Here is a 15,753-nt window from a genome sequence, read left to right as displayed (position 1 = left end):
CTCCCTGTGTTTTTCTTAAGAGCTGATATTTATGGTTTCTTTTAAGTGTCATGCATGATCTTCAAATGTAACAAGGCTATCATATATTCAGAGAGGATCTCTTTGAGAAATTAATTCCAGGATGATTTCATCATCTGTCAGTATAAGTATTTTCAATGGCTTTATTCTCAACTTCTAAATACTACTCAAATTCTCTTTGAAATTTCAACAGTTTAACACAGTCTTTGGATTTGTTCCTCAATATTATATGTGTGCTTGGTTAGTTAGACTATGATATAGTAGGGTAAGATCCTTGGGTTCAATGGTAGTATGGCTTAGTTATTTTTTCTTTGTTTTGTGGCCATCTGTTTCTTATTGTTGTATAAAAATGACAAGAAAAAATGAAGAGATTAGATAATATCAATGGATTGGGGAAAAACCCACATTAGTGTTGTACAATTTTTTAAAGGATGTTTTTCTGAGAATGAATGTGCAGAATATTGAAAAAAGACAACACATCCATTTATGAAATGACATCCATAAAAGAGACCATACTGTGTTATTATATATATATTTTTGCTTCCATTTATGGCCACTCACATATTCTTTGAGAAGCTATTATAATTCATATTTCGCTTAGGTAATACACTTTAACCTATATGAGAATGATAACAATTCTTCCGTTGGCAGAAATTTTTTTCTAGGTGCACTGCACTAAGAGAGCAGGTAAATGGCTAAAATAGCTGCTTGCTTGCCTTTGATTAGGTGACAAGGAAAAGCTGGTCAGGGTTGATTTCTTCAACTTCCTCCTAGTATTGGCTCTGTATCATTTGTTGATGTGCATGGAAACAAATCCATCAATTTCATTGAGTCTTCATTCCATTATCCATAAAATGAAGAAATTAGGGTAGGTAATCATCAAGTTGCCTAGTACTGGCATTCTCAGATTCCATTTCCCAAGAAACCCTGCGTTTATTTGAGAAGTTTACTGTACAAGAACTAAGAAATGGCAAGTGGAAAAGAAATCCAAGCCTGAACACTACCTTTCTGTCTTTGGGAACATTGTCTTCCTCACCCAATTACAAATTCAGCTTCCCAGTGAGGAATATGAAAGATTAATGAAGAAGATATAGTAAAAGAATCCTATGCAAATTGTAGCACCTATGATTGCTGCAAAAGAAGGAATAGAATCACAGCTCCTTTATATTTTTCATTAGAATCTCAAAAATATCAGACAGCTTCAGAGACGAAGCATAAGACAAGAAGAATATAGACATTGTTTGCTAAAATTCTCATCAACATCAGATTGAGAATCCTGAGTACAAATGCAGAATTTCTGTATATCAACCAAATATTTTCCATAGGAAACCACATATTATGTGTACATATGATATAATCAAAAGTATGAAAGTATTTATTGCAAATTACTAACATATTGAATAAAGACTATCAAAGTCTTACCATATGAATCATATGCAGCTTTTCTCTTTGGAAATATCCTTATGTAATCTCCATCCACATTCATATAGGGATGAGTATGTTTGATGTGATTTGAATCAAAAAAGAAAGTTTTGAGTGCTGAAATGAAACCATGAAAATCATAAATTCTCTGAAGTTAGTTTAATCAATGTGTTGGCTTAATTGGGGACAATGTTTTATCCACCATTATTTTATTTTATCCATCATTACTGTATTTCAACATTTTTTGGCAGGTAGAATGAACATATTCTGAACATGCTTAAACATTGTATCTCGAAAATCTGATTCGAGGTTGAACTTTTTTGATTTGACTATAACACTTGGGATTTAATTTAATCATTGGATTATATAAAGGACAAAACACATATGTGCACGAGGGAGCTATAAATTATAACTACTAAGTCAAAGAAAAGCAACCACAATATCTTAGAGGATGGTAACTATAATAAAATTTACTATATGGAGAGTGATTGAATTAAATTCTCGAGTGATAATTTCCTTACCTGGGGTAGTTCACCTTTTTTACTCAAGAATATCACAGAAATGCAGGTATTCAATATATTAGTCATAATGCTTGCTACTTTAATTTTGAGTAAGTGGTAAATCATGACACAAGACAGAGATTCATGCATACTTACTGCTGCATAGCAAGATGCCACCCACACAATAAAGCATTTAAGATGTAGGCAATGATCATCAAACAATGTACTTTGCTTCCTCAGAGCAACTTTATAGGCATTTTCAATTTGATTCAAGATTCTATATATTCTAAATATGAGATTGCACGAAGCAGGAAACATCCTAGTTTGCCATGTTGATTGCTTCATACCAGAAAATCTGTCTAGAACATCTTTGGTCAAGGTAGATGCTAACAAGTCATGAGATGACTAATTCATGACAAAGGAGTGATGTACTCTGAAGCATTTAAATGCTAGATGGTTCAGGAATACAAGGTGAAGATGGTAGGAAAGAGGCAATGCTTATGTTTCAACGTTTTTACTCATCTTTCATTCATATTACTCTTGTAATGTGCATTGCCATTCATTTCTGCATTGAGGAAACAGCTGATGATTGAATTAGCAGCATTTCAAGCACTTTCTATTTTGAGAATGGCTTCTTTGGCAAATGGTATTGTTTTGAAATTGACCTTGGCTTCTTACCTATATCACTTGAATTGGTATCGAACTGAGTGGTCTTTTGGAAGTTCTGAGATATTCTTAAGGTAGTGTGTTCAGCAGCATGCATCAGTTTTGTGAGATGAGTTCTTCTATGATTCATAGATAATTTGTCCCAAGCTATAAATGTGTCCTTTTGGACAAAATTATTCACAGTTTTTATAAATTCCTGTTGAAAAAAAATAGCGTGTCTTTTAAAAACATTGGAAACTTCCATGAATCACAGATGTAAGGAAAAGTTTAAAGCTCTGTTATATTGAGTTAAATTAGCTCAACATACTTACAGTAAGAGTTGAATTAGAAAGGATGTCCTTGGCTAAATTAGTGCTATTCATGTCACCCAGTAATGGGGATGACTCAGCTAATATTTCTATGTATGTAATTATATCCACCGGCGAAAGATCTTTCACGGAATTTCTATAGACTTCTTGTAGCAAAGCCACAGGTTCTTTTATGTGTCTCATCTGTACACAAATGAGCCCAGAAAAAAAGAAACCAATTTAGAGTACTACTGGATCTTTTCAGGAATAAAGGTTGTATGCTAAATTTATTCTAAGCTTGGTTTCGTGTGCTATGTATTAATAAATTATCAGATTATACCTAAACCATGTCATGTAGCACTGAAACTTGGAATTATTTACAAAAGCTTAGCAAATAAAAAGCATAGAAGTTACTTTAGAAAAGAAACAACACGTTTGCATTAATAACTTTTAAAAATTAGCTTTTAAGAGTTATAAGATACTATAACTTTTTTTGAATTAGATTTTACTCAACCAGAGAAAATTCTTTACAATGTGACATATTGGTAATTTGCTTTTAGCTGACTGTTAGTCATGTTGAGGGTCACATTTCCAATCACATGATGATAATTTTATGAACATCCTACTTTATTTATTCTTTAAAATATTTCCTTTGAAGTACAAAATCTAGTTGCATTCATTATGTTTTCTTAGAATGTGGGAATGGGCCTGGGGTCAAAGTGTGTTTTTACTATTTTATTCATTAATTTTCATTATATGTTGAAAACAAAATTTCCAGTATACTAAATAGTGAAAAAGTAATATATGTTAAATATCTCAGTCTTCTTCAACACTTTGGGGATTTTCAAATTAATCATTTTTGTGACTCAAACAAACTACTTAAATCTCTATATGTTTTAATTCTACATGAGGATCAGCTGGTTGTAATTCTACTTAAAATGTGACCTAGGAAGGATTTTAATGGAAACCAATATGTCAAAATATAATAAATTCTTTTTTAAAAAAGATTTTATTTATTTATTCATGAGAGACACAGAGGGAGAGGCAGAAACATAGGCAGAGGGAGAATCAGGCTCCCTGCCAGGAGCTCAATGTGGGACTTGATCCCAGACCCTGGAATCACAACCTAAGCTGAAGGCAGATGCTCAATCACTGAGCCACCCAGGAGCCCCCAATAAATTCTTAATCTAACTTACTTTTGTTAGCGTTCTATCAATATTTGCAGCAATACAGGCATTATCCAGATGGCAGTCTGCACTCACATTTTCTGTAGAAAAAGAAAATAGATTATATAGTAAGTTTTTAAAAATATTTTTTCCTAAGATGATTATATTGATTCCAATAATTTTACTCCCTTACTTAAATATTAAAAACATATTTTTAACATTTGAGTTTTATTTTATTTTTTATTTGTTAACATTTATTTATTTATTTTCATTTTATTCATTTATTTTTCCTTATTTATTTTTATTTGTTATTTATTTTTATTCATTAAAATACACAATATTTTATGGAAAAAGGAAGACCGTAGTTACTCCAAGGAATAAAGTATGTTAACTACATAAAACATATGGTCAAACTCTTCCATTAAATAAAACAGTAACTTTCCTTAAATCATTTTATAGACAATAAAATAATACTGGCACATTTTTCAGAAGATGTAGTCCTTTGTATACTTGACTGCAGTGTAGTATTATATTTTATATAGTTCTTCAATTATACATAAAATTTAATCATGTAACTTACCTTGGCAGTAAGTGCCATCATTAGGTATGAACTGTGATTTTCCCGTGGATGTCTTATAACCTTCCCTGCAGGAGCAATTATACCCACCATCCACATTTTCACACACTGCATGGTCACCACAGGCAGCGGATTCGCTGCACTCATCTATATCTGGAAATATTTGAAAATTTTAATTTTTTATTTATTATTTATACAACTGCTACCTTGCTGATACAGTATGATGTATGGTTAGTGATTTCATATCAAATATTACAAGAACAAGGAAAATCCCATAATTTGGAAAATGACAGAAAAAAACTTAGCTGCATATATTTCTCCAAACCCTGATTTGGCCAATCCATTCGGAAAGTGTGCTAAAAAATGTCATTTATGGACCAAACTTTTGAATTAATCTTCTGAGTAGAATGACTCATCCACAAAGTCATTAGGATAATTTCCATAATTGGCAATTTAACATTTAGTCCTAATTTAATAAAGGCTCAATTTTTAAAATACATCTAAAATTCTGTTTTTTACTATGAAACTAAATCAATTGTAACAACCCAGTTTAATCTGGAGTATAAAAAGTGTTGCCCACGTTCTTTACAAAGCATCATTTTTGCATGTAAGTTAGCCTAAAAATTAGCAGAATGTGTGATTCAACTCCCTTAAAATTTTACAACTTATTACTTTTATCTAGGTTATATTTTACCATGATTCTGAATGCAAAGTCATCATAGATAAAGTAGCAAATTGTATAGAATTAAGTCTTAGATTTTTAGTAGCTATATATCAAAGTCACAATAAAAGTGTTAGGTTTTAAGCTCACATAATTTATATTCTTAATTTAAAATTTTACATACTGCAGTGAAATATGTCTTAAAGTTATAAATATAGTATAAATACTCTGCCAGTAGGCAGTGTTCCAATAGGGAATGATTCCAAGGAACGGAAGAGTCCAGATCATTACCCTCAACTAATGCAAAGATTTTATGTTCCCAGCCAGGCTCTGACATCTTAGAGATACTCTGTGTTATATTAATGAATAAACCTGTAATGTTAAGTATAAAATTTGATTTTTTAAAAAAACTAATAGAGTGCCACAATAGTGTTTGCCATAGAAAAGGTGGAGTAATCAAAGTCCAACTTAAGACGTCTAGCCAGTTATTTTAAAAGTAATTGATCCTAATTTCTCACTTCAAAAATTCAACGAAGGCACAGAATGATAATAAAACTCAAACTACTAAAAACTGGAACTGATAGTAAGCCTCTTGGTAGTTCTTGAAGAAATTTCCATTAGCTAGAAAGGCAATGGTACTAGATTTAAGAAAACAATTCATAGCCTGAAAAAAGAGTAGAAAACTCCTTGTCCTTCAGCTAAGCTTATCTATTCATAATCTGTACTCCCCAGAAATCCAAGAACACTACTTTTAAAGAAACAGGAACACTATCCTAGCACCCTCATCCTCTTCCTCTCATTTCTATAAATGTGTGTTTAGAGACTGCCACCACACACACACACACACACACACACACACAGAAAATAAAGTAAGGGGGATGAGCAACAGCAGGTTGACTCTTAAGACACAGTGAATCATCAAGGAAAGCATCTCTGGTTAGGGTAAAAAAAAAAGAAGCCAAGTGGAAGTGCAGACTCAGGTTATTATCTTTCATGAAATCCATGAAGTGATTAAAAATTATGTAAGAAAACAAAAGACTAGTCCTCTCTGGAGCAGAACTGAAGAAGTACCATGTATTATACACCCAAATGGGGATAAAATCCCAATGAAGATGTGAAGAGACTCATGTGATATCAAATAGAATAATTTATTTCATGAATAAAAAACGTATGTTTTCTGAATGTCATTTCATATTTTCAGATGTCTTTTATGGCTAATAAGAAATTAGGTGTTGATTTCTCTCAAAATTAAAATTATTTAGGGGCACCTGGGTGGCTCAGTGGTTGAGCATCTACCTTCGGTTCAGGGCATGATCCTGGGGTCTTGGGATCAAGTCCCCAACTGGGCTCCCTGCAGGGAGCCTGCTTCTCCCTCTGCCTGTGTCTCTGCCTCTCTCTCTCTGTGTCTCTCATGAATAAATAAATAAAATCCTTAAAAAATAAATAAAATTATTTAAAGCTGTAAATTTTCTTGGGAACTTTGTCCCAAACTCATCTCTAAGCAACAAATCTTGGGAAACTCAATTTCCATTCTCTCTCTCATATTTTGGACACAGGGGTATATAATCTTGGTGCTTATAACTGACTATGTTTCAGTTTTCCCTGTGCATCCTCCACATCTGTGGTGGGTTTGTTGGGTTTCTGCTCTAGTTTAGACCTTCCTACCACCACTCACTTAGCTAGTTATAATCCCAGGTTGTCGGCCTTGGACTGAGTAGGGTTTTTCAACTCTAAATTCACCACGTGACAAAATGGTGATCTGGTAATTTGTAAGAAAAAACAAGGAGGTAGTCTCCTGGGAGACCAGCATTCAAGATTGGGATTATGCAAATTTTTATATCCTGACTCCAAATGTTATACAAGAATATTAACTATCTACCAAAGTAGTGGTTTTCAAATCTTAATCATGCATCCCATCAACGAAATGGTTTCCAAATTGTTTTGGACTTGTCTTGCTTATACTTTTTTGATTTTATAATTTTTTACCCAAATGTGGAAGTGAGGTTTGCTGAATTTGATATCCTTCTCACTCTGTGCCTCAGTAGTACAGTTTATTGAATCTAACCTGCTAATGGAGTGTCTAACTATCACAGAGTGCCAGAGTAGTCAAAAAGCCTCTACTGTTGTTATCACTCTATGCCCCTTGCTACCTAATAATATAGAGAGAATAATAAAATATTGAAAGAGTATGCCATGCCCAAGTGGGATGTGGGTGGTTTACCAAAATGAACATGACTGTTATTTGGCAGCAAGATCCACACCCACTTCTCTTGCAGGGTCTCATTAGCTGAGATCTAATAAAAACATGATGTATCCTTCCTATTATAAGTAAAGGCCCTGTTGAAGATTTTAATTCAAATCCTAGCTTTCATACTCATTAGCCTTGTGACTTCAGGTAAAGCTATAAAAAATACCTTTTACCTCAAGAGAGTTCTTTTTTGTAATAATGAGGAAATGTATGTGAAGGTGTTTTGAAGTCGTGCCCAAGATCTAACAGATCCAGTGATTCTATTTACATTGTGTGTTTTCTTAATAGCAGGAGCACTGTGAATATGTAGGGTTGGAGAAACCAGATTGATAATGAGTGTCTCATTAGATTGCCATGTCTTAGTACTCCCCAGAGATGTAAAAGAGGAAAAGATCCCCCCCTCATCTTAATAAAAGTTAAATTGCTATTATGTAATTATTTCAGTCAGGCTAGAATTGACATACCATATTTAATAACTGAGCCACTTTTTCTGCCACCAACCTAACACTCGGCTTAATGCTAATAATTTGATTTTGCCAAATGTGAGCACATCATAATAATCATTTGCTTGTTTTGCACATCAAAAAATTCACTTGCTACTTTTTCATTAGTAAGGCTGTGCTTGTTTTTCATGTCTACAATGAGTCAAGCCGGCAGTATTTTATCATAATCTTCTTTCAAAACATGATCCTATGATTGTTTTGATTTTTATCATTTTCATCAATAACTGAATTGTCTAATGTTTAACTCACAGACTGCGAAAAAAAGATAACACGTTCAATTACTGAAAGTAATTTGCAAAGACAAAATTGAATGTTAATATTATTCAAAGCCAGAAAAAAAAAGTGAAATTATCAGCATACCCAAGGCAATAGGACATACAAAATTAGAAGCAGTAAACACATGATAAATGTGAAGGAGTTCTTGAGTTGCACTCATATGGCCTTGGGAGAATTCACTTTCTTATTGGATGCTTTGGTTTTCCCATTTGTGAAATGCGAGTCTGGAACCAGGTGTCTGGGCGTTAGGGATCTGAAATTCTGTTTTACTGTAATTCCAAGAGAAAATAAATGTGCAGGATGCTAAATTTCCCTCAAAGCCTTCAACAACAAAATTTCCTTATCTGTGGACAGTAGTATTTGAATATAGACTAAAGGTAAAGAATTTTGCTTGCGTCATTTCTTGCCCTGAACTGGAGTTTTTCATTATCTATTTATAGAGGTTCTTAATGACTAATTACCAGACATGTCAAATTTAAGGATAAGCTAAACTTTCAAGTCAGAGGTGATACAGTACAAGGTGATAAACTATCGTAAAAGGAAACAGAATTATAGTTCTCTGTTCAAAATCCCTGAAGACTACCATAGTGCACAATGAAAATTACTATAGGACTAGAGAAGAGAAAAAAAAGATATAGCTGTTCTGCTTCTCAAAAAAAGCTTAATCCTTAAGGACAACAAAATTGGTGAGAAATAACAATTTTCCAGAGAATGAGTTCTTCAGTGAATAATCCATCAAACAAAACAGGTAGAAGCTGAAGGACTCAATATTGGGTGCTGGGTTTTAATATAGTTCTTATGTTTACTGATTACGTAAAATAGCTAAAAAGGGAGTTAGCCAAAATTTAGGGTCATTCCACAATATCTCAATAATTAATGAGTATTGGGAGAAAGAGTCTGAAATTACAAATATGTTATACCTCCATAAAACGTTGGCATTCAATCATCTTGTGTGTGTGTGTGTGTATATTTTCTCTGTGTCTGTGATTCAATTTTTTTCTAATACAGGAATTCTCAACTTGTAGGGAACACAAACAGAGAAGCATAGCCTTTTGTGAATTGAGGCATACTAAAAGTAAATATGATCAGATGAAAAGACAGATGTCTTCCAGAGACAAGAAGGATGGAGAGCATAGTTAAAATTGTATTAATTTCCAGTAATTAAGCTGTTGTAAGTTCTATTTCTTCACTAACTGCAACATTTCCAATAAAGTTTACAGAGCTCTATAATTAGAACTTAACTACTACCGGTAAAATAGACACATGCGTAACATTCTAAGAAGACCAGCAACAAGAGAATGAGCTTGAGAACAGATAGTGAGGTACTCCAAGTTTTCTGGGCAGAGCTTTGTAGATTATTTCTTGAATATACAGTAAAGCTATGTTCCAATAAAAATTTTTTTTGTTGCAAACACTAAAGATAAAATTATTGTTCAGCAAAAATAGTCCTATTTTCTCATATTTTAAATTGTTTATGCCCTTGCAAAAACATGATCCATTGCACTTGCATGATTCAAAACAATGCGTAAGATTTAGATGGCCACCCACTTCCGCCTTCCCTTGGCCTTCCAGATACAAGGCCGTGATTCTAATCCTCCTCCCTTTATCCTAAACATGTGACTCTGGAGTAGCCTGCACATCCCTTGCTATCTAATGAGGAGAATAAATTAATTTTTTGTTTATATAGCAGAGTAACTGTTATGAACCATAGGCACGTGAGACAAGGTAAGTTCTTTGATACAGACATTTCACTGATAAAGTTTCTTTGAACACTGTCTCCTAACTTATCATGTATTAATAATAACATTATTAGACTTCTCCTCAGCTTACTGATGAGAATCTCAGTAGGGAACTAATCAAAGGCTTCAGTGTGATCTAGATTAACTTGGATATCTCTCTTTTATCTAACTATGTAAAGTAGAAGCAGCACATTACCCTTGTCCATGTTGCATATAAAGTCTTGAGTTCTAGTCTAGCATTTTCTTCTGGTCATATGGCTTCACTCTCAGGCCTCAGTTTATGTATTAATTTTGCTGATTAGTATCGGCCATAATTAATTAAGCTAGTTGTGGGTAAGTTGGACACTTTTGTATAAACCATGATTAAGATGATGTATAACTTACTTTCGAAGCTTAAGCCTTTGGCTTCAGAGAATTTGCCTCTGAAAATAGTTCATCTTTTTGAATTTCCTAAGAAGTCTTTTTTTCTCAGACTGTAATCTGAATTCTATAGTCTGGTATATCAAATGCATGACCAAATTACAACAGAAGGACATTTAAAAACTTCTAGATACTCTCTTCCAATTCAGAATAATATTTCACATAGGGATTTAATTAAAATTATTATCATTTCAGAGGACATTTTAGTGAACTGGAAATGATTTTCTAAATAGTACTCTAATGTTCAGAAAAACTTAATGCAGATCTTAAGTGTCACTACCTTCAGCAGACAATACTAAATGCACTAGAACAATTCTTTTATAACAAATGCCTTTCTGAACATTTTCTGAGAAAATGTGGAGCCCATCTTGGAGTGCATATTTATGAAAGCAGCAGTATCAGTATCTTGTCATGCAAATGATAATTTTCTTGAGTCAACAAATTAAAGTGTAAATATTTATTCTGTTGTTGGTTGCCATGCTAGATCTCATAACTTTGATGATTTTTTCTTGTGAACTGCTTGATTTTCTCCCCCCAAATATTTTCCTTGCGCCCTTAGATAAATATTCCATAGTAACTGATTTTACAGCGTTAGAGAACTAAAGGCATGAATGAAGTTTCTAAAAATACTGCACAAGTAGGGTACACTCAACGACAGGTAGAATTTGGTTCACATAGGCTTTAATCTCTGGCAGTAATAAGCAGTAAGAGATAGTCATGGTTAGATTCCATGTAGGAATAATGATAACATACATTGTTTTTATTTTAAGGATTGTCTTTGTAATGAATTTGTGGGTTTTGCTACAAAACTTTCTCCTATTTATGGTGGGCTTGTGCTAATTATTAGTGGTGATATTGGTTGTGCTATTGTGTTAAATTTTGGAGGGTCCTTTTGGGGTTGATAGTTTTTAAAATTTATTTAGGGGGAATGCTTGTAGTTTTTGGTTATATTACTGCTATGGTGGCTGAACAGTATCCTGAGGTTTGAGTTTCTAATAAAGATGTGTTGGCTGCATTTATTACTGGTTTATTATCTGAATTGTTGGCTGCTCGTTATGTTTTAAAGGATGCTGAGGTTGAAGTGGTGCTTAAATTTAATGGAATAGGTGACTAAGTAATTTATGATATGGATATTTGGGGTTTTTCAGTGAAGAGGCTATGGGAATTGTGGCGTTGTATAATTATGGGACTTGGTTAGTGATTGTTACTGGTTGATCATTACTAACTGGTGTCTTGGTAATTATGGAGGTTACTCGTGGTAATTAAGTATTAGTAGGCTAAGGGCTATGGTAATTATAAAAGAGAGAAAATACAATTTAACTATACCTTTTTGTTTGAGATTAGAAGATTAGATTAGATTAGATTAGAAGATTCTATTTGAAAATGAGAGATTGATTTGGGTAATACGTTTTCTAGTCAGATTATGTCTAGGAAGTATTGATGCTGATTTTTGGCTTATTAATAGATTTATTGTTGGTGTGAGGTGGCGTATAATGGTAGGGTAGTAACCTAGTAGGTTGGAGAATTTAAAGAAGTTTGATGGATAGTTGAACTTGAGGCCTGTGTTGTGAGGTTTAATTCTAGTGGCAGAATGTAACCTAGAATAGTTACTGCAAGGGTTGTGTACGTGTATGTGTATGTGTACGTGTGTATAAATTTATATGTCCTGTAACCATTGACTGAATTATACTTTATGGTTATGTGATGCTGGTATATGATATTAATTAAGTCCAGCTACAAGTTATTTGACTGCGTTGAGACCTTTATGGTCATAGCTGAGTGATATCTGTCCCCCCCACTAAAACTTAAAAGATACCAAATGCATGACACCACAGTTATGTATGATCATGGGCTGATTGGACATTGAGATGTTCCATTTGAGAGGGTTGAAGGATAGGAGTAAAGAATTATGTGGTCCTGAAGTAAGAACCATATGCCAGGTATAGTTTCAGGCTAGAAACCCCCATGTAGTATGGGCCTGGAGTGAAAAGAGGGATACTTTGTGCAAGGATTGATGGTTTCTTGAGGCTTATTGATTAAGCCCTTCTGGACTGGGTGAGGAGCATGATTCATTTTATTTTGGAATGGATAAGTGTTTGAATGTATGTCCTTATGTAATATTAATAATAGCATGTACATGCTTATATGCATGGGGCAAACCATTAATGCATGACAAAAATTGAAAAAAAATTATGTATTGGTTGAATAGGTAGTTACGGTTAAATATTTTAGACATACATGGCACAGTAGAATTGTAGCAATATATGAATTGGGAAAGTTGTTGGGTGGGATTTGTCTATCAGGGAATAGTTTAAAAAAGAATTTCAGCTTTGGGTGCTGATGGTGGAGCTGATGCTTCTTTGAGTCTTAGGGAGAGTGATTAGGGAGAGTGATTATTCTCTATCTTTGGTTTACAAAACCAAAATAATAATTATACAATGAACACTCTTCATTTTATAAGGTTATTTTCAATAATACTAATGATTGTTATTAGAATTAGGAGGATTGTGAAGTACAGGATTGATGCTATTTGACCGATAATAATAAAGGGGTGTTCTACTGGTTGTTCTCCGATTCATGTTAGTGTGAGTAAATCTGGTGTTAATAGTCAGAATAGACATTGACTGAGTAGTCGAAATATTACTCCACACTGTTCGGATGTGTGGAGTAAGGGGATAATTGCTAGGGTTAAAATGGAGGATACTAGAGCAAGTACTCCTCCTAGTTTCTTAAGGATGGATCATAGGATAGCGTAGGCAAATAGGAAATATCACTCAGGTTTTTGTGTGGTGGGGGGTTAACTGGGTTTGCAGGGATGTAGTTATCTGATTCTCCCAGTAGGTCAGGTATAAATAGGACTAGTGATATTAATGTTAGAATGAGGAATAAAGCTCCTAGGATATCTTTAATTGTGAAATGGAATTTTGTCTGAATCAGATGAAATCCCTGAAGGATCCTGATTCGTGTAAGAATAATAGATGTACTATAGCCAGGGCTGCGATAATGAATGGGAGGATAAAATGGAATGTGAAGAATCATGTTTGGATTGCTTTATCAACTGGGAAACCACCTCGGATTCATTCTACCAGGTTAGTTCTGATTTAAGGGATGGCTGAAAGTAAATTTGTGATAACAGTTGCTCCTTATAAAGATATTTGTCCTCATGGGAGGACGTAACCTATGAATGCCGTGGCCATGGTCACAGATAGAAGAATAATTCCAATGTTTCATGTTTCTATGAATACATAGGAGCTGTAATATAATCCTCATCCCATAGGCTTGAATAAACAAATAAATAATATGGAGGCTCCATTTGCATGTATATATCAGATAATTCAGCTGTAGTTTACATCTCAGCAGATACGGGTAACTGATGAGAAGGCTGTTGCTGTATCTGATGTGAAGTGAATGACTAGGAATAGTCCTGTTAGAATTTGTAGGATTATACAAATCTAAGTTAGGCAGCCAAACTTACCTATGCAGATGGTTCCATCATTAGTGATGAACCTGTCCTGGTGACTGCTGGATCTGAAGCCAGGTGCACACATACAGTAGTAACTTCCCTCCGTGTTAGTGCAGTTGGCATTTTCACCACAGGGCTGGGTCAAATTTCCACACTCATTGTCATCTGTGGACATGTCCATTTAAAACACTATTTTTATATGATTGAAATTCAATATTTTCCACCAATGTTTGGGGACTGTGACTGTTAAACAGTTTAAATCAAGGCAAAGTCAATTTTTAGGAAGAGTTAACAGCACAATTGTACATTCCACAGTTGTCTGAATTTTATTATAATGTGACACTTTCTTTGTAGTTGCAAAGCAAAATAGAATCTCTTACTTCTGAAACACTGAACATAATTATTGAAACTGTATTGGAACATGTTCCAAGTTGTATATGTAATTTCATTATAATAATGTCAATGCATATATATACTCATTTGTAAATTTATAATCCTTTCTATAATTAGTTAAAAGCATACTGTAAGTTAAAAAAAATCAGAGATTACAAATTGACATGCTCTAATCATGTACCATTTATTTTTTTTCTTATTCCCTAGAAGGATTTTACATTACCGGTCTACATCTCTTTACTTATTAATGCATTTATTCATTAAATACCATGTACATTTTATCATCCTATGAAGAGTACACAAATAAAAAAATTATATCATGGTCCATCGTCCTTACCTTATAGTCTTGTAATATAGTTTATCAGAAAATATATAGATTCATAAGCCCTTTGTGAAAATTAGAAAGCAAATTTATATTACCTATCAAGTCAATAAAACAGAAGATAAGTGCCTTTCAGAAGTGACCATAATGGGCTGGAGGAGAAAGAGAATATTTTCAGGTGACATTAAGTCTTTTGGGTCGAATTATGTCTCACAAAAAGATGTTCAAGTCCTAACCTTGTGTCTTGTGAGCATGGCTTTAGAAATGGGAGCTTTGCAGATGTAATTAAGCTAAGATGATGTCACACCGAATTAGGTGGGCCCTAATCCAGTGACTGGTATCCTTATAATAAATATATGGGAAATTTGGACATGAAGACGCAGAAGAAAAAGCTATGTGGGGACAAAGGAAGAGCTTGAAGAGATGCAGCTGCAAGTCACAGGATGTCAAGAATAGAACAGTGGGCAACCACTAGAAGCTAGAAACTCTGGGGTTCCCTAGAATCTTTGGAGGGAACATGCCCCTTCCAACAGACTTGATTTCAGACTTCTAGCCCCCAGAGCTGGAGAGGCTGTGTTTGTGTTGTTTGGAGCCTCCTAGTTTGTGCTAGTCTGTCAAGGCAGCCGTCTGAAACAGACCCCAACTGGCCAATCCAGGGTAGGCTAAGTATTGGTTAGGGAGCAGACAGGTCCCTAAAAGGAAGACAGAATGTTGGGCAAAGATGAAGCATAAGGCAACTGAAATATTTCTGAAGGTAGAGGGGAGCAAATGAGGAGTACAGAGAGAAATCACAGGGGAATCATTGCAAAAACAAGTTTGATAAATATTTTTAATTTTTATCCTCCATTATTATCAAACCAAGTTTAATTTCTCTTTCAGAATAAGCTGTGTAACATTTAATTTGTACACAGGCTATTGCAGATATGTAGTGATAACTGAGCGTTGGGGATTTTTCCAAATGCTTTATAAATATGAAATCACTGAATCCTTACCTAAGCTCTAGGAAGTAGGTACCATTGTGACCCCCTCTAATTGCTGAAGAAAATAAGGAATAGAGAGAAAAAGTAACTTGCCAACATCACACAGCTATTT

At 34.0% G+C, this 15,753-nt stretch overlaps 1 protein-coding gene across 1 annotated transcript in view; it reads right to left on the bottom strand.

Annotated features, from left to right (window-relative positions):
* Positions 1-15,753, bottom strand: part of ADGRL4 (adhesion G protein-coupled receptor L4) — a 112,909-nt gene that overhangs the window by 37,197 nt on the left and 59,959 nt on the right. The window contains exons 3-8 of the mRNA XM_025417884.3: positions 13,959-14,111; positions 4,640-4,789; positions 4,090-4,160; positions 2,918-3,097; positions 2,619-2,802; positions 1,441-1,557 (exon numbers count right to left, since the gene is read on the bottom strand). Coding sequence (XP_025273669.1) covers positions 1,441-1,557; positions 2,619-2,802; positions 2,918-3,097; positions 4,090-4,160; positions 4,640-4,789; positions 13,959-14,111 — 855 coding nt within the window. The remainder of the gene's footprint in view (positions 1-1,440; positions 1,558-2,618; positions 2,803-2,917; positions 3,098-4,089; positions 4,161-4,639; positions 4,790-13,958; positions 14,112-15,753) is intronic.

Source organism: Canis lupus, chromosome 6 (genome assembly GCF_003254725.2).
Source record: "Canis lupus dingo isolate Sandy chromosome 6, ASM325472v2, whole genome shotgun sequence".
In the NCBI taxonomy this organism is placed as follows: domain Eukaryota; kingdom Metazoa; phylum Chordata; class Mammalia; order Carnivora; family Canidae; genus Canis; species Canis lupus.
This window is presented reverse-complemented; position numbering and strand designations above follow the sequence as displayed.